Source organism: Notamacropus eugenii, chromosome 1 (genome assembly GCF_028372415.1).
Source record: "Notamacropus eugenii isolate mMacEug1 chromosome 1, mMacEug1.pri_v2, whole genome shotgun sequence".
In the NCBI taxonomy this organism is placed as follows: Eukaryota; Metazoa; Chordata; class Mammalia; order Diprotodontia; family Macropodidae; genus Notamacropus; species Notamacropus eugenii.
The window spans coordinates 94,949,706-94,976,385 of NC_092872.1; the positions used below are offsets into that span (position 1 = coordinate 94,949,706).

Below are 26,680 nucleotides of genomic sequence, written 5' to 3' on the forward strand. Positions count from 1 at the left end.
ACCCTGATACATATATTGATACCCACAGTGTCTTGCCCCAACATCATGATGTCACTGATCCTCTTCAAGTAGGAAGGACAAACAACAACATACTTATAGGAGAGCTCTATTGGTTATACATTCAGATGAATGTCTTAATATGGACAACAGATATTCTTTATCCACCATGGTCTTTCCTACACAGATGGTCATTAAGCTTATGATGTAACAAGCACTTTACACAGCACTTTTAGATTCGCAAAGCACTTTACAAATATCTCATTTTATCCTCCCTACAACTTTAGGAGGTAGGTATTCTTATCTTCTTCACTTTACAGATGAGGAAACTGAGGCAGACAGATTGAGTGACTTGCCAGGGTCACACAGCCAATGTCTGAGTCAAAATCTAAACTCAAATCCTTCCTGATTCCAAGTCTTGGGTTGTTAGCATTGCTCCACCTAGCATACAGGATAATTGTTCCAGTACAATATTCTTCTTTCTGAGTATACTGACAAGATTTCAAATGAAAGGCATTATTTCTCAGCAATATTTCTCTGCCCTGTAGAACTGACTATAAATGACCACCCTGTGTTTATAACTTTCTCTTTAAAGGAAGACTTATTTTCTTTTTAATACAATTTATAACTTTGTTATATACCCCCAAGGGAAGTCATATCTCATCATACATTCCTTTTTACAGGGAATGCTTAAGAGATAACAAACTTACCCTGAGGCAAAGTGCCACTTTCTCTGTTATTTTTCATCATAATGACATGTTTTCAAGCAAGATCCTCAAGTACTAAGTGGAAGATTTCCAAATATGTTTAGATACCACATACAACTTCAACCTTAATTTTTAATGCTATACTCCATCATCTGTTTGTACATCACATTTTTTCCCCACAATCAGATGTCAAAATCAACTGCTGCACTTTTTCAGACCTGTTAGCAAAAACTGTTCTGTGCTTGAACATCCTATACTGATTCCACCTGAAATATCCATTTCTCAAATAAAGGTTCACCTTCAACTACTCTACCCCATTCCAAGAGTTCTCCATTTGCTTACTCCTTATTCATGGGCAAACACATAATGTTCTAATTGGCTTATTTGAAAAGTTGTTTTTAATATGGATAGCCATCTCAGCCCTGGCTACAGACCACTGATCTGAAAATCATTAATGAAAATGGTGATGACTTAGGAAACTAAAGTCTCCTCTAGTGCATGTTAATCAAGATGAGATTTATTTATAGCATGGGGTGTTATAGCCCTAGGTACCAAATTGGATCAAAGCTAAAAGCTCTGGGGATCAAAGCTGTCCTGACACCATAGTACTATAATAAAAGTCACATCCTGATCTCTGAGGGGTCCAGGACCCTAATAAAATGGATTTCCAACTTTAAACAAACAAGATTCACAGTGATTACTAGTTTTGCTACTTACTGCCTAGTGGTAGCTGGTAGTGCAGAGGATAGAGCACCAGTGCAGGAATCAGGAGGGCATGAGTTCAAATCTCACCTCAGACACTTGACACTCACTAGCTGTGTGACCTTGGGCAAGTCACTTAACCCCAATTGCCTCATCCTGGGTCATCTCCAGTCATCCTGATGAATATCTTATCACTGGATTCAGATGGCTCTGGAGAAGAAGTGAGGCTGGTGACCTGCACAGCCCTCCCTCACTCAAAACACAGTCAAGTGCAAGGCGTGTCATCCTTTCTCTGATGGCATGGTCTTCTTTGGCAACAAAGGACAAACACACACACTTACTGCCTCTAATACATGACGAAGTCACTTCCTCCTTCTAGGACTCATTTTACTTGTCTAGTAAATGTGAATGTTGAACTAAATTACTTCTAAGACCCCTTATAGCTTTGTATCTATGTACCTATAAACCCTAACCTTCCCTCTAAGACTTTGAAACCTGATCAACCCTAGACTGGAAATCCTAGATGGGAAAAGCATTCCAAGATCAACAGTTCTTGCCTTAGAATGCTTAGGTTTGTTGTTTTAATATTTTTATAACTATATTTCAATATTATCAGTTTCATTTGTAATTCTGTGCATTTTACTGTACACATTTCAAAATGTAATTCTGAGGAGTCTACAGACTTCACCAGTCTGCTAAATAGGTCTATGACACAAAAAAACATTAAAAACCTAAGGTCTAGATAAACTCAAACTTTCCTGTGGTGACTGGTGATTTAGGGGATGGGAGAAGTTCAAAAGGGAAGACTAATTCTTCAAATAGGGATCATTTCTTTATTTTTCTCCTCAAAAACAATGCTCAGGGCTCAGAAATTCAATTCAATTAAAATCAAAGTTTAATAAGAAACAAATAAAAAAGATCAAATTACAAAAATACTGGATAATCATATCTTTTTACCAGTTTCTCATTTGTTCAATTAAGTAATCTAATCTTCCAGTAGAAAGAAAATATTCTAACTACCTCTTTTACAGATTTCTTTTAAAGTAGTCTCTGTTAGCTACTCATGAACTTAATTTGGCTCTAGCAATCAAGAACTTATTTTCCCAATAGGTTTTTCTCATATAAATCCACCCCAGAATCAAGTAAGACAGTATAGAGAGAAAAAAGGAAGGGAAGCAAAGACAGAGCCTTGGAAGCCACCCCATTTTGTGGGCAGATTCTTGGTGAAGATCCAGCAAAGCAGACAAGGACTAGTCAATGAGGAAGAAGGACTGAGGAGAGCGCAGCATCACAGAAATCTAGGGAGGAAAGAGTATCTAAAAGAGGTTGAACAAGAGTGTCAGCAGTAGCAGATAAAGATTAAGAAAAGTCAATTAGATCACTGATAACGACTCCCCCCACCTCTCTCTGTCTCTAGGTCTCTCTCATTTCTGTCTGTCTGTGTCTGTCTCTTTCCATCTCTCTCTTTCCTTAACTCTACTTCACACATGAACACTTGTACACCCTCTGCTTTTGACCACTGACTGTCCCTTCACAATCCCCTTTGTACACCCATATCTTCATATACTCCCATCTACACAATCTCTTGTTGCCTCTCTATTTCTATGTCTCTTTCCCTACAGCCAGTCATTAATTATCTGCAGCACTTACTTGGCTTCTGGCTTATATTACTACATATATGTGTGTGTGTTTATATATGTATGTATATATGCATATGTAAATATATATACAAACATACAGATTTAATTTATCATATGTATGCTCTACCTCTGCATCTATTTTACTGAGAGCAAAGGAGACATCTCCTTCTTCTGTATTCCCAGTGCCTAGAGAGTTTCTTGCTTAGCACAGGCAGTGCAATGGATACAACATGGGGAATAGAGAGAAAAGCCTGAGTTCAAATCCAGTCAGAGACTCTGATACTTACTAGCAGTGTTACTCTAGGCAAGTCTTGTAAACCTGTTTGCCTCAGTTCCTTCATATGTAAAATACAGATAATAACAGCACCTACTTCCCAGGATCAAGTGAAAGAACTCTTAAGCATTTAGCACAGTACCTAGCATACAGTAAATTCTATATGTTATTAAATTATTGGTAGATAATAATACTTTATACTTGTAGAGTACTTAAATGCTAACAGTACTCTAGTATGAACATTTAATTTGATTTTCATAATTTTTTGAGGTGAGTGAGGCAGGTATCAATTCTCCCTATTTTAAAGATAATGCTGTGAGCAGCTTTGTATATAGAGGAAATAGGACCAAGATAAGCTAAAAAACATGATAGTTCACAAGTTCACAACGCTTCCTGGGATCTTTTGCTATGAAAGACAGGAGATTTTTCTCTTGAGCTAACAAACATGACGTGATTTTTAAGCAACAGCATGGGCTGGATTTGGGGACAGAAAACTTGGATTAAACTCTCACCTGTGTGACCGTGGGCGACTTCAACCTTCTGACTCTCAATTTTCTCAGGTTTAAAATGAGAGAGTTTACTATACTCTCTGCAACATACTCTGTAACATACTAATTGCAACATCTCTAAACCCTGTGAATTTTGGGGATCCTGCCAACCAAGAGATAAAGTCAAGAAATACATTCCTATCTGTTTAAAAAGAAAAAAGGGAGAAAGAAAAAATTCCAAATATCAATCATCAACAAAGCATTTTGAAAAATGGATCATCCAGTACATAATCAAGTTCTTATATTTATAAAGAAAGAGCTGATTCTCAGAGAGGAAGGAACTAGATACAGCACTTGTTTTATGGGATTATTTGTTGTCTGCAATTAGTTGCAGCCAAATCAATAACCCATTGTTTCTATGGCCTATCTACTGGGACATGGAAATAGCTTTGTTATATAAAACCTCTGTAATGATATGCTTGTAATGGGATTTTACCCAGAGTTTTCAAATATCATGAGGCTGCCAATATTCCATTTTAATTAGCCCCACTTTTATTTCCCTGTGTCATACTTACCCCATCTCATTCTAGGGCTTTCCATATCACTAAACTATCACAATACAAAATTACAGAATGTGATCCTGGGAACAAACATTAAAGATCATCTATTCTAACTCTCTTAATGCGCACACACACACACACACAAACACACACACATAATATTTTTAGATACTGTGGCAAAAAAGTTGTGATTTCCCCAGAGTCAAACTAGCAGCAGAACTAAAAATAGAATTCAATATCTTTCCAATCCATTCCCTTGTCCTTCCCCCCACTCCAAAAAAAGCCAATACATATTACACAGAAAATTCAATAAAAGTTAATTATAAAAAAAGAATAGATGTGAAAAATCTCACTAAGTCCAGTGAGGTTCCATTAGGGTCACCTTGATTTCTTTTGGGCCCTAAGCATCACATCACTGCTTAAGAATCAACGATGGTTTTGTATAGTTTATTAGATAAAATTCCTCTGCTTACTGTACAAGGTCCTCCCAACTGTCCCTACCTTATGTGTTCAGATTAGTATTTCCCAACTGCTCCCAATTTTGGACCCCATGCTTATTCCACCCTCTAGCTTTGTTCACCTTGTTTCCCACACCTGGCTGCCCTCCCTTAAGGACTTAAATCTTACATTTCCATTAAAACCAAGTTACTTACATACCCAAATTCCACAAAGCCATCCCTAAACTTATGCCACAAAAGACCTTCTCTTCTGTGAGTAACTAAAACACTCTAGTCCATGACATACAACCTAGAACTAGATTATTTACATTGTCCTTTGTTACTGTTTAGCTGTTTCCTTACCAACATAATTTACCCTCCAAAGAGGCCCCTTAGGGAAGGGAACACCTCTTCAATTTCACACACACTTGCAGAATTCAGCATATGGTTTTCATGACAATATCACTCAACAGAAATGGTGAGTGAAGTACACTAGGATAAAGTATACAATACAGAAGTCTATCTGGCTGAAATGCAAATGACGAGCGTGGTTATTTATATCCCCTACTAAGCCACTATTAGAGCCCAGGGAAGTTCCCCTCGAACACAACTGAAAGGCTCATCAGTCAAGTTTGTCTCTTTGTTGTCAGCTTTTTCATATTTTTTCTAAAGTGTTAGGTAAGTCAAATGTATATATTTGTGTGTATATATACATTTGGTATGTGTATATCTGTGTGTGTGTGTGTGTGTGAGAGGGAGAGAGAGAGAGAGAGAGAGAGAGAGAGAGAGATGTGACCAGCACCCCAAAGATCAAAGCAGTTCACAGGCACTATAGCATTGTAGCATTATCAGTTGATCAACAACATATGATCATCTAAAACTTTAAGATTGCTTTCATTTTCATTAATAGGGAAATGTGATGGTAAAGCATATAAAATGCACATTCAAAAGAGATTTTGCATTTATGTACAGCTACCTCCAGACAAGAATTTCAAGAATTATGTAATATTTTAATTTTCCATCTAATTGAGTATAGAGATTTCACTATTTCAACACCTTTTAAAAGAAGGAACAACTCTAAACATATGCTGGTTGGTGACTGGTTATTTCTTTGAATATGCTTTGCTTAGAAAGAGTAATTGATTTACATACGTTAAAAAGGCAATCATGCTGTTCTTTTGTATTCCATGCATAAAGAGCCATAATTATGAATGATAATCACACATATACATGAGATATTATAATATGTATACATAAATTTTAGTTGCATTTACACATATACACATATCATGGGATTTTAGAATAGAAGGAGACATTAAAGATATGATCTAACTCAGCCAATAGATAAGAAAAATAAAGGCCAAAAAAATGATGTCGTTCCTCTGCCCATACAGCCAGCTGGTTAATGACAGAACAGTCTAAAATCCACGTCTCTTCCACTACACTATGTTGCTTCCCTTCCCTATTCCTTATAGTCATAAGATCTGATCTGAATACCTACTTATATTCTTGATGTTAACTAAATCTAATGATTTATCTAAAAACCAATCAGAAAGCTCAAGTTCTGAAATTATTTCTCAGCACTACACAGGGCGATCATGATTTACAAGTAGAAGGGTCCTGAGAGCTCACCTATATTAAATGACTTGCCTAAAATTACATAGGTAATGAGAACTGTATCAGAACTGATCTGGTATGATAAATCCAGGTCTTCTGTCTCCAGAGCCAGTCACACACTACATGGTCTCTCCAATGAAAAGCAAAGTTTGTAAGGATGACCAAGAGATAATACAAGCCCCTGAAGTGACTTCTGATCCAAAAATAGTCAAAAATACAGTAAATGAGGTTTCATGGTAATTTCACTCCAATATTATTCTATTTTTTTTAATGGCAACCCATGAATGTTCAACAAAATAGAACACATTCAGTCTCCAACCATTCTGGATAAATGTGTGTTTGCTGCTTGTACTTAAAAGGCTTTTGCCTCTTTAATATTGAATAACTGAATCATATATTAATGTCACATTATTTATAAATGACTAAGTTTTTGATCACATTATAGAAGTCTAACAGTATTGTTCTATAAACAGTTTCCATCTAAGAGTATTTAATAGATATAATAGTGATTAATCTGCTCTCTCCTCCTTCACATTCCTTCTGAGGAACACATTATTTCCTGCTGGACCCATTTGTTTCATATCTTCTTAGTGCCAGGAACTTAGAAATAAGAGTCAGGATTTGAACCATGAAACCTCCAGAGCATAACAGTTTATCAATTAACTTATTAAGCCAAAAGTTTTCTCTGGGTTCCTGAAACTAAAATACAACAACAATTCATGTTATTCCTAATAACATTTTACATACACACACACACACACACACACACACACACACACACATCACTTCACAGGGCTTTATATACGTTATTTCATTTGATCCCCATAATAAGCACCCTGTGATGGTAATGAAAATATCATCCCCATTTTACAAATAAGGAAACAGGTTCCGAGAGGATGTCATGTAATTGACAAGTGGTAAGGCAAGGTCTCAAATTAAAATCATGTTACTCTCAGTCCAATATGTTTTTCACTATATTTCTACTGGAATTAACCCCAACAACCCCAGAACACTGACAACTATCTTTATATCCCAGTTCTATACTATGGCAATGACAGAAATCAAGGAGGGAAAAGTCTTATGTTGATGAGGAAATGTTTATGATTTTCATTTGAATTTCACTAACTTTCTATATATGCAAACATAGAATTCTCAGAGAAAGACTACAGCTTTTGTTTTAATTGATTGTAGCATTAAAGAACTTTTCCCCTTCACTAGACCATATATTTCAGCTTACATTATGAGTCTTTCATCAATACCTCTTATCTTTCACATTCATAAAAAATAGAGCACATGAAGATTTGCCACTGGAGTCAAAGCCTTTCTTGTTCACTTTGCCTTTATTAAGTCCAAGTCAATATCACAAAACTGACTTGGCATGCTGTCGTAAGGGAATCATTCAATATTTAGGACAGCAAGTTTGGGTCTTTTTGCTTGGACATTTTTTAAAAATTAATTGCAAAATTCTCTTATAATAAACTCTAAGGCATATTTTTTTTCTGATTATTCTGTTACAGAAGAATTATCTTCCTAAGAAGATAAACTAACTTAACTTGACATTCTCCCAGACTCATCACATATGGAACTAAGTAGGACTTAAAGACTTCCTATTTTTATATTCTTCCATTTCTTTTTTTTTTTTTTTTTGCTTTGTCCCTCATTTATAACAACAGGTAAGAAATAAGCAACCAAGTAAACTAAGATAAAAGGCAAGGCTGGGAAGGGTGATTAAGAATCAAGACTGGGATCACAGAAAATGAAAAATTTGGGTGTTTTTTTCCTCCAAAAAGAAGGAAATCTGTAATAATGGCTAACATTTATTTAGCATTTAAATTTTTTAAAGCATTTTACAAGATTATCTCATTTGTTCTTCCCCATAGCCCTGGGAGGTAATTATGACAAATGTGGTTAACCCCATTTTATAAAGAGGAGGAAACAGCAGTTCACCAATTGATGATGCACAAATCACCCTGTTCTAACATCTAAAAGCTCTTCATATGTGGCAAAACTTACACTTAAGACCTTCTAATTGCCTTAATTGTGGGAGGGAGTAGAAACTCACACCTATACTCTCTCTCAGTTACACATTTAATCAGTCTGAGTACTTTGGGCAAAGTCCTTCCTCCCAAATTCGGAAGAGTTCTCTTGTGACAAGAGGAAGTTCAAGCACTGTCTTTTTAGAATACTTTCCCCAGCATGTCATATTAAATAGTCTCAGAAGAGATAATCATAAAAGATAATATCAAGTATAGGACAAAATAAGATAGTCTTTGAGGATCAAATCAGAAAATGTTTTTAAAGTATTTTATCAATGTTAAGGTGCTTTTAAAATGTCAGGTTTTTTTTATTATGGACAGAGAAGTAACTCAAACTTTCTATCTTAGAGTACAGACAACAGAGCAATAAAATGATCAATATGATTTCCCTAACCACTTTAATGGAGGCATTAATGCTTGCAGAAGTTTAGTCAGCCCAGAAGATCGCTTAAGCACTTTCAGAAAATTAAATATTTGTGGGAAATTATTTTGAGGATATTCCTTTTAAAATACATTCACATTAGAAACAGACTGCACAAAACCTTTAAAAATATTTCTTAGTTAACAGTTCTAAGAGAAAGATAGTTAGTGATGAAAAACTTGTAGAAATCATGCTGCTTTTAACAGTTGAATCTGTTTTGTTTTTAACCATGCTTTTTCTCTATACAGCCTACCTGTAATCTAAATATTAAAGAAAAATGTTAAATTGGGATCTATTGCCAATTCTAACAACTAAGTTATTGATGTATAAGTCCATTGGTTTATTGTCTCTGTCAGAATTATTATATACTGTGCTTCTAAATAAATATTGGATTCCACTGTCTTTGATCAATATCTATACCCTGAAGTCAAGATATCTTAACATTTACTCTCAAAGTCAATATTTCACCTGCCTAACAAATGCCCTAAATACTATAGAAAGGTTATGCCTTTAATAGTGGGAACTGATAACAGAATGTTTTAGCCAAGAAGGAAATCTTAGGTTCAACAAAGCATATAGGACATGATGTACGTAAAATTGCTTGAGCTCTGAAAAAATGTCAAAAGCATGCAACGGCAAAGTATCAATGAACAAGAAAAACCTCTAAAGGCTGCTGGCAGAAGCTAGCATAGCTAAAGCTAGGAAACACTGCTATGGATGGTAGACAAGGGAAAAACAAATGTCTAATATGATGAAGAAAGAAACTGGAAGTCAGAGAAAGCAGTGAGGAAAAGGCCATGGATAAAATTTTTGCTTGGCAACATTCTTGGTTTTTTCAGTTAGTTTTTCTATTAGAAAAGAGAAGGGAGATCATTATGAATGGGCAAACACTAGAATTAAAAATTAATTAGTCTTCTATGTCGTGATGTGGCTCAAAACTTAAGCAATAGATAAGGAATCAAAAAAAATCTGAGTTTGAATATACAGGTTCTGCTACCTACCCTTTGGATGACCTTGGGAAAAATCTTTGGATGACCTTGGGAAAACTTTTCACCTCTCTGGGTCCCAGTTTCCTCATCTACAAAATGAAGGTTGGACTAAATTACCTCTAAATCTACTTCTATCTATAAACGTTATGAAGTAACAAATGCCAATTTGATTTGTTTGGTTTTTATAAACTTTCAACCAAACTGATCACAATGCTTTGCTTCAAAATTTATGCCAACAAAGAAATTCATACTTCAGACACTGTATAAACTAGTTGGCAAGTCATTTACTGCTAAATTGATTATCTTCTCTATTTCCCTGAGCCAAAGAGAAAGGGGGAAATACATTTTTCCCATTAATTTTAAAAGCCTTTACCACAGAATGCAGAAAAGATATTTCAAGAAGACAAAAAGGCAATATTTTAGCATTTAAATTCAGTTTTCTCCACAAAGAGAAAATAATTTCTACATATTATATAGAAAAAATTGTGCTTTTACTGTATAACACATTTCACTTATAGAATTAGAATTTAAAAGACTCATTTTCAGTAGCATTAATCTCAGTCTTCTGGAAATGAAAGAATTGGATGTAAAAAATGGTCTTTGTAAGGAAAAAGCCTGAAAGGTTTTGTAGGGCTTCCTTGCCATATATAAACTTATGTTATTAAAATCTGAGTTTTAAGCTTCGTACAGGAAACCTAACCATGCACCAACTTAGATAGTCCCAGGTGAAAAGATACCATTTTTTCTACCGGAGCAGGGCAAAAAGTTAGTTGTATTAAGTGAGGATGTTTGTGAATTGGGACTTTTTAAAGGATTTATTTAAAAAATGCTTTTTAAAAGTACTTGTCACAATAAGTGAAAGGCTGACAGTTTGCCCTAGCAGAGCTCGGTATTCATGTACTAGAAATGGAAGGTGTGAGTCATAGCGAGTAGGCCCGAGGAAATAGGGTATATTCAGCCTTTGCTTCACCGGATCTTGAGCTGACTTTTACCTTCATCAACAGAAGACACTGAAAGCAAGAAAGCTGATGGAGAGAAATCAGTCACAGAGGAAGTTACAAAGGGCTGTTTTTCAAACAACAAAACCAAGGAAAAGTTGGCAAAAGAAAGTTCTCAAGTTAGTGGAAAGAGTTGGAGTTAAAAGATTCAATTATCCTTTCTCAGACAATCCACAATAAGTAGAAAGATGGCCCCATGGTCCTGCTACACCTTTGACAAGGGGGCTGAAGGCCGGGGAAAATAAAGCTTCAACTGTAATTCAGGTGCTCTGCACACAGGTCATAATCAAAATCCACTGTCGTGGATGGTAGGAAAAGAACCAGAGAGAGAGAAAGAGACTAAGAGAGAATTAAATAGCTTTCATTTTAGTCTTTGTATCTGCTCTTATGCCAGCATCCAGATCAAAGTATTACTCTTATTTCATTGGGCTTTTTTTTACATTTTAGATATGGACACTATCAGATGATCCATCTAACAAGCAATCATCATGTGCAATATCTCACAAAACAACTAAATGGTTCAGAATTAATTAAGCAGGGAACTCAATGCTTAAACACACTACCAAAATGGATAAAGCAATGTTGAATTTGTTCTTTTTATATGACTATTTAAAAGAAATTTAACAATAAAATAACATAGTTAATTTGTTAAATTTACACTGAAATAAAAGAGACTACAATCTCAATAAAGTTGTCAAAAGTTCCAAATTCTGCCATATGTAATACTTTAGGAGATGAACAATTTCAGGCCAAAGAAAGCCTCAAATTTTTAGACATCAAACTCAATCTCTGCTGAAAATGTCAGTGAACACGTATATTCCTAAATAAGCATATCTTCTGAGTGAGACCACAGAAGTCACAGATTACCTAAAGTCAGGAACTAGATCTAGGAAGTCACAAACTTGGGTGAAATAATGCTTCATAACAAATAACAAATTAAGTAATAAATAATTCAGTAAAATAATGCTTCAGGAGCAGTTAGGGCTGAGGTATAAAACCATCCCACAATATTGCAAGAACAGTGCCCACTGTATGTTAATTCTAGGAGGGTGCGCTTCCATGAGTTCTAAATGGCAGAGGATGCTCGCGCAGTGTCCTAGCCACCCACGGAAGGAAGCAGGGTCATGTGCTTGCTTGCTCCCTTGCTTTTTTGGCATGATGTTTTCAGCAATGTTGTCAGATGCCTTCAAAATGAGGATAAAAATGGCATCAAGATCAGCTGCCACACAGATTTGTTCTGTGACATTTAGATTCAGTCAAAGGGATGCACCTGAGGATCTAGAGGGTCACATGTGGCCTCAAACTCCAGGTTCCTCACCCCTGGCCAAGACTAAACTTGAGGGAGAATTGGTGCATAACTTTTTGTTCACAAATGATTGTGCTGGGATGCAACAAAGTATCTATCAATTCTCCATTGCGTGTGCTAATTGTGGTCTGAAAATTAACAGCAAGAAAATAGAGGTTCTCCACCACCCAGCACCACAACATCCATGCCTGGAACCATCAGTTACAGCTTTCGAATGCTATCGATAAGTTCACTTACCTTGGCAGTATACTTTTTAGGGATGTACACAAAGAAAATGAGGTTGATGCTAGAGCCAGCTTAGCGTTTGTGAGCCTCCAAAGGAAAATGTGGGAGAGAAGAGAGAAGAGACCGACTACCAAACCTGTTTTGCCACTCTCCTCATTGTATGACTGTGAAACCTAAACAGTACACCAGCACCACACTAGGAAACTGAATCGCCTCCATTTGAATTGTCTTAGAAAGATTCTAAAGATCACCTGGCAAGATAAGGTATCAAACACTGAGGTCCTTTCTTGAGCTAAACTGCCAAACATTCAAACCTTACTGCAAAGAGCACTCAAATGTATGTTTGCTGAAAAGACTACTTTATGAAGAACTCACACAAGGTCAGAAGAAACAATACAAAGACACTCTTCAAGGTCTCTGAAGAACTTTGGAGTCAATTGTGAGACAAGGGGAACACTGGCACAGGACCGCCCAGCATGGCATGCCCATATCAAAAAAGATCCTGTGCTCTGTGAAAGAAGAATTGCAGTGGCTCAAAAAAACCAAAACCCATGAGATGTGTAAATTTAGAGACATCTCCACGCCAAATGTTCGTATGGACTATTTGTGCCCAACCTACAGCAGAGCCTTCCAAGTCAGCCATACTGATCTTGATCCCAACATAATGATGCCATTTTGGTCCTCTTTGAGAATGAAGGACAACAATCAATCAACTATATGTCAGGCACTATGCTAAGCAGTCTTTACAAATATTATCTCATTTGTTATATTGAGACTATATTATAACAAGGAGGTTAGACTTAGTCTTGGGCTGCTAAGATTACATACAATTAAATTAGGCTGCTTGGATATGTTAGTGAATCCCAGGAATGTTAATTAGTAAATAAGCATTTATTAAGTGCCTACTATGTGCCAGTCACTGTGCTAAGTGCTGAGGGTATAAAAAGAGGCAAAGGGCAGTCCCTGCTTTCAAGAAGCTCACAATCTAATGGGGCAGACAACAATTAAATGAAAATGCACAAACAAGTTATGTATGGGATAAATAGGAAATAACAAAAAGAAGGCAGCAGAATTAAGAGAGGTTGGAACAGGTTTCCTGTAGAAGACACGGTTTTAGTTTGGATGTGAAGCAACCTAGGGAAACCAGGAGTTAAAGATGAGGAAGGAGAACATTCCAGGTATGGTGGGGACAGCCAGTGAAAATACCCAGAGTCTAAAGAAGTGCCTTGGTGGAGGAACAACAAAGAGGCCAGTGTCAATGGATTGAAGAGTTTGTAGAGGGCAGTTAAGGTATAAGAAGTATTGAATAAGGAAGGTTGGTGGGGTGGGGGTGGGGTGTTACAGGGAGGGGGGCATAGGTTATGAAGGCTTTAAATGCCAACAGAGGACTTTTATTTGATCCTGGAAGTGACTGGGAGTCACTGGATTTTACTGAGCAGGGAGATGATTTTGTTGAATCTGCCCTTCAGAAAAATCACTCTGATTTGAGGAGAGCAGACCTAGCAGCAGGCCATTGCAATAGTCTAAGCCTAAACAATCAGGGCCTGCACCAGGGCAGTATCAGAGTCAGAAGAAGGGGATTTATTTGCTAATGAGGAAACAGTAGCAAGCACAATAACTCATCAGAAGTCAGAGGAAGTTAGGGAAAGAGGGCAGGGGGACACAAATTAGCTGTCGAGATAACAAGAAGATAACAGAGTTATAGCGGAATGAGACCTGGATCTGGAGATCAATGACTATTTGAATTCAAATCCTTACTCTGATAATTACCATCTCCGTGACCCTTTAGGCAATTCACTTCACCCCTTTGGGACTCATTTTCTTCATTAGTAAAATAAAGATTTTAGACCAGATGGTCTGTAACATCCTTCCTAGGCTAAAAGATGAATATTCTGCCAAAGGATTGGAAGGAATGGCTAATTCCTTCCTGATCATGGATTTCCTGACCAAGGCCTGCACAACATACAGTCCACGAGCCATAGCCACTTATAGCCCGCCAAAGGATTTGGGGAAGCCCAGGAAAGATGAAGAGAATGTAAAAGAAAGTAAAGATGTAATGAGTACCGTGTCTGAGCCCTGCTTACCTGCTTTCCACTAGTGTCATGTAACTTGGTGGGTGGATTGCCACTGGCACACTTTCTCCTGTTTGTCATGTGACCCACAGCAATCAACCATTGTCAGTCTGTCTCCAGTAGCTAGACCAGATCTGCACAACCTGACAGTAGGTAGGGGCCAAAATTAAAAGAGGCTAAACTTCTTCAGGCTGAAGACAGATTAGACTACAGACAGACTGACTATGGTTGCCACAAATCATGTGACAAACAGGAGAGTGCACAGTGGCAACCCTACATATTTCCTGGACCACCTTAAATTCTTTGGTGGGACACAAGGCCAGCAGGTTGTATGTTGAACAGGCCTGGACTAGACTATCTGTGGCCCAAAGAAGGTTAGCCTATTTTAATTTTGGACCCTACTTCCTGCCAAGTTATACAGGTCTGCCCTAACCTATAGTTTCTGATTTAGCCAAAAAGGACAACTCTTACACGATATTGTCTTTTAAAAAGAAGGAAAGAAACCTACTGTCCACAACAGAAGAGGGTACAACATACCTTTCAGAGAAACAGAAAAATTAAAGGAAAAGTACACTGAATCATACCTCACCTGAAAATCTCTTATAGAAAAAATGTATCTATTTAATAAATTTGAGCAATTGTTTGAATTCCGAAAAGTAAACACAGTGCTCTTTGTAGAGATCTCTCCACTTTTACTCCACCACCAAAGATGCCTTCTATCTAGGTCCACACTTCAGAGAACAGTGAGGGTAGTCAGAAATGCCTCAATATTTTTCCTTCTCCAGAGAACTAATTTTAGGGTCATACTTAAGCCAAAAGCACTGAAAGAAATAGACTGTGCTAAATCATGTACATTTGTATGCCAGAACTTAATTTCTGTTCTTCCACATCTCATTTTGCTTTTGTTATGCAGTGTGTATTCTTTTATCTTATGATAAATAACCAAGTTGAATTTGGAATTTTTGTTCTACGTATGTGTTTTTAATAAGCCTGAACTGCTCTTAAAACCAATGAGTTCTAGTACAACGTGTAGAGAGGGAAGATAACTGATTTAAGAGCAACCTAAGGATTCAGGAGCCAAATACCCCTGGACTCTCCCTCCTTCAAGAAGTTGAATAAATAAATCAATGAGCTTATTGAAATATATTAAAAGTTTTCAAAAGAACTCATTTTAAAATTTTTTTTCTGTTACAGAAGCCACTGTGTGGAAGAAATAACGTTGCCTATTTCTTGTAATGTTATTAAAAATATAGGCATGACCTTATAAGTTAATAGCTCCTATAAAAATATTTATAGGTCTAATATTCCTTTGTGATATTAACAGCTAAACTGAAAGAAGAGACTTAACATGTACAATATTGATAAAATGTTGACACCTGGGGATTGGATTAAGATTGGAATTTGGCAGTGGAAGGTGGCAAAAATTACACTTGATCTTAGGGTGGGCTTGGTAATGTTTTATTTGTGATAATCCATATTGCCAAAGCAAAAATCCTAAAAACTTCAATATTCAATTAACTGATTGAATAAACATCTACTTAAAAATCAACTATGTGTCAGGCACTGTGCTAAGTGACGGAATATATACAAAAGAAGGCAAAAGACAGCATTGCCCCAGAGTTATTTTCTAATAATTATTTTCCAATAATTTTCAAATTAATTTCACAAAAAAAATTAGACTATTAAAACCATAATTCCACATACTTAAGCATCCTATGTGGAGGGGCATTTCTAAAATAGCAGACACACACAAGATATAGAATGATAGAGCAGGAAGGGTCCTTAGAAATCATATAGTTCAATTCCCTCATCTTACAGATGGAGAAACAGAGGACCAGGGAAATTAAAGGACCTACGTTCACATACTTGGTTGGTCACAGGCACAAAATCTGAACCAGGTCTCTACCTCTCAGGTCAGTTTTCTTTCTACTATACCATAGTTCTCCATAATTTTATAATATAGAACCTAATTTAGTTACTAAGCTACGTACTTTTAAAAACCATTCCAGCTTAAATCTTTATTAGCATTAGCTTTTAAAACTGACGAGCAAAATATTTTTAAAAGTCAAAAGTCTCCCTCAGCTAATGAATTTTGTGATGAACAAATTTTTAACAATTCAGAAATGGCTGCTTAGGATTCAGAGAGTGACTTCAATGATGTGCATATGTCAGAGAGACAGACATACAGAGAGAAGACAAACATTTTTCTTCCTTACATATTTTAACTTGTCATCTATGGTAGAATTTAGACTCTTAAAGGTATATAGACACTGCTGGGTGGGAAATACACTATTGGTGTATGGTCACGAATATTTAGGTGTAAAAAAAAACAAGCATTGTCTAGCCTGAAGGAACAAATGAATAATAAATTCTGAAATTAGATCTCAAAACTTTCCAGAGGCAACAGAGGTCTTCAACCATCTTGATATCTACTTGAAATAATCATTCCTTGGTTGGATCTCATAAGGTACTTATACATCACCACCGCACAAAGCTCTTTGCTGTGCTAAATGGTCTTAATTTGTTTTGCCAATAATTTCAGTACTACTTCCTAGTAGAAGTAGTGACAAACAGATCACATTCTAACCACTACAGAATACAAGTTACCATAGTAGATATGATGGGAACCTTGGAAGAAAGTTACCATGTCCACATTATCAATCACGGTAAATAATGAGGGGAAATATCTGGAATTAGCTGGCAAGTACTCTACACTTTGGGAAGGGAAGATTTCAAAGCAGTAGATAAAGGATGGGTAGGAACCCACAGCCTAAGATACTACTTTTTAAAAATTGGCTTAAAAGAAATTTAAGACTATCAAAAATGAAATTCTGACAAATTATTTTAAAGATTATTTTGAAAATTAATTTGATTTTTTTTCTTGAAGAAGAAAAAAAGAGTTATCTAAAGAAGCCAATGTTACTACAGCAGAATTCATTGGCAAACTAAGGCTTAAAAGCTTTGCAAAGAAAATGAAAGCAAGGATTGAAAAGGGCAGGAGAAAAAAAAATAAAAGAACCACAATCTAAGACGGTGCCTTGGATTGGGGAATGATTGAACAGACTGTGGTATAACCGAAAACAATTGTCATAAGAAATAGCAAGAAATGATTTCAGAAAATCCTAATAGCATCAACTGATGCAGAGTGAAGAGAGCACAACCAGGGGAACAAATTATAAACAGAAAGTAACAAAGACTCAGATTACTGTAACGAGCAATCGTTGCCAGAGGACCTATGGAAAAGTCTATTATCAAACTCCTTACAGAGAGATCGCAGAAATAAGCTGCCAAAAAAGCAGGACCATTGTATGGATTTGTAGCAGGACCATTACATGGATTCGTTTCTTTTGGCTATATTTCCTTATTACAAGATTTAACTGTATACTCTGCTAGGAATGAGTTTTGAGAAGCGAAACACCCGTACGGCTCTGATACTAGGAACACAGCAGCAACTCAGGTCTAGCCTCTGGTCCAGTAGGAAAGCCTGCCATGAAATAACCAGCGCAGGAATTTGAGACCAAAGGAAAACTTGAGGTTCAGTCCCTCTGATCTGCACAGTCTCCCAGTGGGCTAATAATGGCTAAGTCCTGCATCACTCTATTGAAACTCCCAACCAGGGACAAACTGACAGACTGAAACCCAGGCTAAGACCTTGAAGAGCTCAGACCAGGAGGTAAAACAGAACTTCCTTTTGATTCCCGTCACTCTGAAAGCATGGAAAGCTTGCAAGCATCCCAGCCTGAGCTGTAAAAGCAGTAGAAGAATTTAAGAGGACAGATGATCAGGACACAAACCCCACAACCCCAGAAGTATCCAGAGCTCAGCACTAACAAAAGTCTTATTGACTTATAAGAAAGATGGAAGAATGAGCAAATTAAAAAAAAAAAGAATCCAACCATAAAGAGCTATTGTGGTGACAGGGAAACAAAACACAAATACAGAAGAAGAGAATGACTAAAAAAAAATCCATAGAAAGGCCCCAAAGAAAAAATGCTGCTCGTACAGAAGTCCAACAAAAACTCTTCAAAGAGTTAACACAGGAGTTTGTTTTGGGCTTTTTTATTTTTAAAGTTAAAAAATTATTTTAAAAACCAAATGAGAGTGAGAGAGGAAAAAATAGGACAGAAGCAAGAATTAAAGAATATATGAAAAGAGAATTAACAGTTTGGAAAAAGAGGTACAAACTTGACTGAACAAAAAAAGGCTGGCTAACTCCTCAGGTATGGTGTAGCGGAGAATCTTGATTCTGGGAGGGGCGGAATCAGCTGACCTAGGAAGCTTCTAACTTTGACTCAGGGAGTAAAGGCAATAAGGAATACACCCCTGCTTTCCTTCACTACAGTTCTCCAGCATACATCTCCTTGCCGGCCCAATGCAGTCACCACTCCAGTACAGACTCTCATCACCAGTGAGCTGAGTAGAATTTAAAACTTCCCCCAATCTGCTCCCCTCCTATTTGCCAGGCTTCTTTAGTAGTGCCCCCCTCTACACATTCTCTACGACCAAGCCATTTTGCCCTGCTAGCTGTTTCTGACCCACAATGCTCCTTCTATGCCTTTGTCCTGACAGTTCCCCATTCCTAGAATGATATCCTCAGTCCTTAGTACAGAGCCTGGCAGATAACAGTAAGCATATCATTAATTGATTCCATTTACTTACCCTAACTCCATTACCATCCTTTGACTTTCTTATATCCTGCTTCCCCATGCCCCCTGCATCTGGCCTTTACACTGACCCTTCCCCTTTTGGAAAGGGTATTCTATTTGATTATCAGCAAAAATTTATCACAATAATTTTTCACTGATGCTGAATACACCACTCACTACTGACCAATTCAATCATCTCACTTCCTACATTTAACCATTTTATACATTTCCCCAAGTATGCCTCAAGAGCTGAGCTCCACCCAGAGGAGACAATGATTCTTATGTTCTATCCTATAATCCCTTTTTTTCATGACAAGGTAACTCTTCCTGGGAGCACAGAAGTGGCTTTGATAGAAGCCACTTTCTGCCTCAGAGAGGAAAGCAATTATGAAAAGGGCCCAAAATAGTGCAAGCCTGAAAAGCTGAATCCCAGCCACTATAATTATAAGTATTTTTATCTATCTCCCAAAAAAGAGAACTAGATCATTTTCCAAATGTCTCTCTGGGGGCATTCATCTATTCTTTCTCAAGAAATTCAGATTCCTAGTCCAGACATACCACCAAAAATAAGGCCTTTAACAGCACTGGTATCCCTATACATATCAACATTCACCATGGGGCACTGTCCCATTAACACAAACCAAACCCATATCTTTTATTGAAGTCAAGAAGGAATCTCAAGCAAGAAAGGGAAAATGCCAGAAGCCAGCAAATTCTTAATATACACGAGTAGCCTAACTAAGGTCTATGGTCTATTGATCTGCCATGCTCTCTATCTGATTACCAATTCCAGCCCCAAAGCAGTTTTTTTCCCCTATATAAAAAAAAATCTACAAAAATGCTGCACATTCAAATACATTTTGCCTGACTACTGATGTACACACAAGCAAAAACACATATGAAAACATAGCTATGGAGAGATAATAGCCAGCTCCTTTCAACTGTACTGGAGAGTTACATCATGCATCATATAAAGCCATATCTAAAGGCTAGAAAACCTCAGTATAATTGCAAAACTGTATTGTTTTTCCCATTTGTTGGCTCACTTATGCAAATATTTCAAAGCCATAATGTTGGCCTCATTACTTTTTTAATAACAATTGCAGTAAATATACAAAAAGAATAATCTCTTAGCAGAAATGGCCTAAATCTAATGTATCTTGCATAAATGGGGTGCCAAGGTGAAGAATGAATGCTGCTGTTCTGGTGGAGGAGGAGGAGGGGCAATTGGCAAGCTGCACAGAGACAGTGAAAAATTCTCACCACATAGTTCTGCAAATTAAATATTAATTTAAGCTAACATGGCCCTCTTTTAAAATGCATAATAGTCATGAAAATAAATAATTATTTATAAAAGGCCTTAGGGTTACAAGTACTATAAATACATCATATCTCATACAAGCCTCATAGTATCATTATTCCCATAAAATAGATGAATATAATGAGGCTCTAAAGAATCAAGGTTAAAATGATAATACATTGAATTGAAACAGAGGCCAAGTCTCCTGACTTTAATTTCAGTGCTCTCTGTACCATACTTTATCTTCCTACCAAATACTTCCTAGAAGGGTTATAATCATTTTCACCCTTAGTGTCAAGAGCAGCCACCTGAGAGTCAATCAATACTTGGGTGGATTCAGCTGATCTAATGGTCTACCAAGGAAGACAAAGGTACAGAGGGTTTGCCTCCCTGCAAACCCCTAAACACACATAAAAACAACAGAGGTACAGGACTGTATGTCTTCTGGTATGACTGATGAGTGCCTTGACAAAAGAGCTGGCCTACCCTGTATCTCCTGTTCCATGATGACCAGACAATGAGCTCCCCACTGCCATCTCCTCTAATCTGTCACTTTATTTTCTCTTCTCTTTTCTCTCTTTGCTCCATCTTTACTTCTCTCTTCTGGCTTTTCTCCCATGTTTCTTGGTTTTTGTGCAAAAAAAGTGACCTTCTGCTAATGCTAATCAAACAAAGCACTCTTCCTTCTGATCAGCAAAGTGACTCCCCAAACTGTATTATTAGTGTAATGCCCAGAGTGTATTCTCAAAACTTTGGGTCTTTTTCCACAGCAGTTTTCATTGTTCCTTGTCAGCAAAGTGGCAATTCACAGTCCCAGGGCATCAAAGATGGGCATGGCTTTGGTTTTTTTCCTCCATGGGGAAAAGAGGATGTAGTGTACCTCTGAGTTCATGGCTGAGACTTTCAAAAACTGAACTTAAATTCATAAAAGTTTGAGTATATTTAAATTCAGATATTTTAAGTTGAGATTATTCATATATCCTATTTCCCCTACCCAGACTAGTATTGATCACATACAAGTCATTGAAATGTTTAGGGTTATTTTAACAGCCACAAAACTTAAAATGTTTCCAATTCTTTTACCTTTCTAATACATAGAGAACTTAATCAATACTTGGCATGCATTTAAACAGCTTGTTTCAGTCAGCCCATTAATAAAACTAGACAAGACAGCAATAAAAAAATACCGGCGTAAGTACATTCAAGCCGGAGATTCTCCAGTCTCCAACATTCTTACCTCTATGAGCTTTCTTTCATAGGAGCTTGCTAGTTCCTCACTGACTTCTACAGGCTTTTGCTCAGGGACCGTAACTTCTCCATCAATGTTCCAAAGATTTGGCACAACTTTAGAAAAAGAAAGACACTTCATGAATATTTTAATACTACTAGGAAATTATACTCTGAGTAAAACATTTTATCTCTTTCCAAACTGATTCTCCAGAGAAAGTGATCTTTTTAAAAATCACAATTGCTAATTACTGTAACAGCAAATTTTTCACCCAAGTACAATAATATGAATGACAAGCTGTAAAAAACATTGTAAGTGTTGTCATGAGGACAAATGCAAGAACCCTGGGGATAATCTTTACACCACATGCTTTTCCCAATGAAAAATATCTATCACCTTGACAAAATAGATGTAAATTCACTTTTCTCCTTTAATCTCATGAATGTTCTCATTCCTTAATCAAAAAAGTTAGCCACTGATGTCACTGCTCCACACACAAATCGTGGTCTGATAAGGAAAAAGAAGAGAAGGGCTATGCAGCACAGAGAGGGGAAGGAGGATGGATTTTATACACAGACACTTAGAAATGTCTTTAAACCATAAACATCTCAAAATTAAAAACTGCTAGAATTAGTTTTCAAAACAAATACAAAAAAAACAATGAAAATAATCAATTTCAACTTTTCAATCAAATTTCCCAAGCTGTAGTTAGAAAATGGCTTCCACTTTAAAAGAAACTATCAGTAATAAGTGTGTGCGCACAGTGTGCCTTCTCGTCACAAAACAAATTCGATGCTTCCTCTCTTCCTATCCACACAGTTGCCTTGCTGTGAGAGCACTGTATAGAGGCCCAAGTGAACTGTCTTCTGATTCCAAGTCAGAGGACTTAGGTCTAGAAGAACACTTAAAGATCACCTGGGAAGGGAAAAAATAAAGGCCCGCAGAGATCAAGCCTCATCAGACTTCTAAATGGGGCAGCGATCTGCAATTCCTCTGTTTCTCCATCTCCCACTCACTTCTTAGGCCTCATCAAACTGCTTTTGATTACTGCTTATTGAGCGAATACTACTCTTTCTGAGGCTGCTGAAGATCTTCTCAGTCCAATTACCTTCAGTCCTCAGTCCTCATTCTAAAGGAGCACTCTGCAGTTTTTACATTGCTGAATATCCCCTTCCTTCAGGATAAGCCTTCCTTCCCTTGGCTTCTTTGACACTGCTCTCTCTTTGTGCCCTTTCTGACTTGTTTGAAATTTCCATCTCAGTGTCATTTGCTAGATTATTATGCTGTAAAAAGTGTGGTCATTTACCAAGTCTCTGCCCTCAGTCATTATCTTTTCTCTCTATATCCTTTTTCTCTCACCAACTCTCATGAATTTAATTATTATCTCTTTGCAAATGACTCTCAGATCAGCATGCCCACCAAAACTCTCCTGACCTCCAGTTTTGCATTGGGAGAGGTTTTCGATAGAACATTAAATATTAATCTCGAAATCACATTTTCTCAAAAACCTATTCTTCCTCAAAATACACCTATTTCTACTATCCCTCCAGTTGCCTCAGATCTCAACCTCAGAGTTATCCTTGACTCTTCCTTCTTTCTAACACGCCCATATCCAAGCAGCTGCCAAATTTTATCAACTCTACTTTTACACTTCCCACAAGGGTTGCAGTGAGAATCAAGTGAAATATGGATGGCACACAATAGGTACTTAATAAATGTTTCCCTCTTCCCAGGAGAATGCAAGCACCTTGAGAACAGGGACTATTTCACTTTTTGTTTTTGAATATTGTGCCATGTCAACAGTAGCTGTTTAATAAATGCTCAGTGAATTGTACTGAAATAAAAGAACTGGGATTCCAAGCCCATTCTTCTTCTTCCAAATCTAAGGGTCTTTCTATATTATGCAGGTTTGGTCTCTTGCCCAAGGCATCTATATCAGTTACCAGTATTAGAAGCTTGGGCATTTAATAAATTAGAAAATGTCCATTCCTTCTCCCCACTTCATTCTTTCCCCATTACTACTCTACGGTTAAAATAACACACATGAGAAATTATGTTCTAGACAGCTAAGTTTATGGACCTGTAGGTACATAACTACTGACTTTTATTCTTCTCTAATAAGAAGCTTCTACTTTATCTCTAAAGTTAACAAAAATGTTAGCTATTTAAGTTCCAAGTGGACAATAAAAACTTCAAGAAAGCTTAAGTCTCACAGAGTCTAACAAATGAGTAAGAAGTACAGTCAGCATTCTGTTTTCACTACGTATGTCAATCAACATGAACTGAGTAAAGTGCAGTGTCACAGAAGTAGAATATAAAGAATAAACACAAATATATGTGACTGATCAGATAGAAAAGAGAAAAAATGCAGCTTTTCTGAGGGGGGGGGGCATTAGTTCTGAAATCAAATGAGTGACAATTTAATACCCTACAAGAAAATCATGCTTCTCTATGATTGTCCATAAATACAAACTTTGAATTTAAACAAAATGATGTTTCAAAACATTTGCTAGCAAAACTTCAGCTTATATCTAAAATTTAACCATGAACCATTTGGGTCTATTTCAGAATTATTTTGACATCACAGCTTAAAACCTGCCTTTGTCCAAAATAGCAGAAAAAAGTAGAACTGTCAATATTTGGCAGTGACATTGCAAAGAAAACAAGTTTTAGACTTCATGAGTAAGAAAGGCCCTTGGAGACTGTCTACTCTGCAATACCTCAGTGTACAGAGAAGGACATTTAGGGCCAGAGGTATGGCATGAGTTGCTCCAAGGTCCCAGTCAAAGACGGTGCTCACTGTATTCAAGGGAGTCTAGGTTTTCCAAGCCTAATGCTAGTACTAGATGTGACTCAATATTTCTCTTGAAGAAGTAATTCACTAGCATTCTGAGGAAGATGATAAAAATGGCTTGCCTTCATACAGTGGGCTTCAAGTTTATAAAGCACTTCAGAATGTAATCCTCTCTCTAGTAGGGATTATTATTTCTATTTCACAGAGAAGGAAAGAGGAGATGTGAAGAGCTAAAGTCAGCAACAGAGCCAAGCCCAGGGCCCAGGTTTTCCTACCTTCAAATGTAATCATCTTTCCAATTCAACTTATCCTGAAGGCAATAAAAAAGGGGGGTCCTACATTTCCAACTCAAATTCTGAAACATGTTTTCATACATTTATAAAAGGGACTTTTCTCATGTATAAGACAGCAAATTAACTTGATGGTTTATTACTCTTTGTCAGCAGGAATTAGCCCCATCAAATTCTTATTCTAATGCCTAATTACAGGATAAAAGAGAAGTTCTGGTAATAATATCAAAGGTTCTACAACAGATTTAGACATGAAGGAGACTTAAACGTCATCTAGTCCAACCCAATCCACTCCCACTTTACAGATGAGGACATCAAGATGACTTGTTCAAGTTCACATAACCAGTACATCACAACGTCTAGGTCTTATGGCTACAAATCTACCCTACAAAATGCTACACCTGTAACATGGCTCCCAATGCGCCCCTCCACCTACATTTGTTATGCCAAAGGAACATCGCCTCTGGCAGGACTTACCCAAACCAGAAATACAAGCCCAGCAATAGACCATGTCTTTTGTCCAAAAAAGTTAAGAGAATTATTGATAGCCACCAAGTGATGTTTTTAAAATTAATTTTAAAAAGTATATGATAGTTAACCACCAAGTGATAAATGTTTTAAAATTAATTTTAAAAAGCATATTGTAAACACACAAAATAAAAATAAAGGATATGAAGAGATGCTATTTGTATCCAGAAAAAGATGTATAGAATAATGATGTGTAGAACACACACACACACACATAAACACACCTATTCACGTCTAATGGTAGCCCTCTCTAGGGAAGGGAAGGACGAGGGGGTAGAGGGAAGGAAGAATAAAAGGAAAAAAAGTAAATTTACAAGACAAATTTGTTGTATACTTAGAGGGAATAACAAGTTGTACAAGGCAGATCTGCAGTTTCAAGTGTCACCATCTTTCTCACTGTATTGTATTATGGAAATGTTTGCTTTGTTTCCTGAATTAAAAGTAAAATAAATTTTTAAAAACGAAAAAAGCACATTAAGTTTTACAAAGAACTTTATGTACATTATCACATTTAAGTCTCATAATAATCATGCAAGTTACACAGTACTAGTATCTATTTCATAAATGAGGAAAATGACATTGAGGAGTTTAATGACTTTTCCATGGTCCCAGAGCAGTGGCTGAGACAGAATTCAAATCAAGTTATCCTAAGTTCAACATTCCATCCATTATGAAGACCCTCTATTGAGACACACAGGGGCTGCAATCTGTATCAGTAGGAGTATTCATAATTTGGAAGTGATGCCAAAAGTATTGATGTTTTATGCCCATTAATACCATTAGTGCTGAGAAAATTATAATTATTTCTAACAAAAATCAATGCTGTGTGCATTAAATACACTCAGAGAAGTCAAAGTCAATTTTCTCCCACACTTCTCTGATGATATAATTACAGAAAACAGACTGAAAACTGAAAGTGCTCTAGAGGGGGAAAAAAGCATAATGCGGAAAAAAGTAACAAAACTTCTCTTCTTTAAGCTATGTCATCAGAACCCAAAACTGTGTTTTGCCAAAAACCAAGGAAACAGCATATCCTTTGTTACAGAAAGCTTTTTGTTATTATTGCTCAGAAAGCTGCCGGTTCTGGTGAAAACATTTAGATCCTTTTAAACTTAGAAAGCACATTACAGTTCTTAGTCATTTCAGAGGGCAATACCTGTTTGCATGGCTCTCTGGCTAAGTACTTTGAAAAATTAAGTGGTTATTTTGTGGCTGTTTTACTTTTGTGATCCAGAAAGCAAATGAACACTTCTGTCTAACGTACTATTGAATAACTTTCCAAGATCTATGGATAAGGATATCCATATGGATATGCAGTGTAGCAAGGCTGTTTTCAATTTTCTTTATCCCCCCTTTTTTTGTATCCCCAGAACTTAGCACAGTGCCTGGAACTTAGTAGGCACTTAAAAGTTTCTTGACTTGACA

The 26,680-nt window shown here is 36.8% G+C and overlaps 1 protein-coding gene across 7 annotated transcripts in view; it reads right to left on the reverse strand.

Moving 5' to 3' along the window:
- SNX29 (sorting nexin 29) overlaps positions 1–26,680 on the reverse strand; it is a 688,321-nt gene that overhangs the window by 378,849 nt on the left and 282,792 nt on the right. For 5 of the 7 annotated variants that reach the window (XM_072609956.1, XM_072609991.1, XM_072609967.1 and 2 more), the window contains exon 15: positions 21,653–21,759. In XM_072609956.1, coding sequence (XP_072466057.1) covers positions 21,653–21,759 — 107 coding nt within the window. Of the gene's footprint in view, positions 1–9,880; positions 9,958–21,652; positions 21,760–26,680 lie in introns of all 7 variants that reach the window. The other 2 variants (XR_011967204.1, XR_011967210.1) reach the window with 1 other exon arrangement.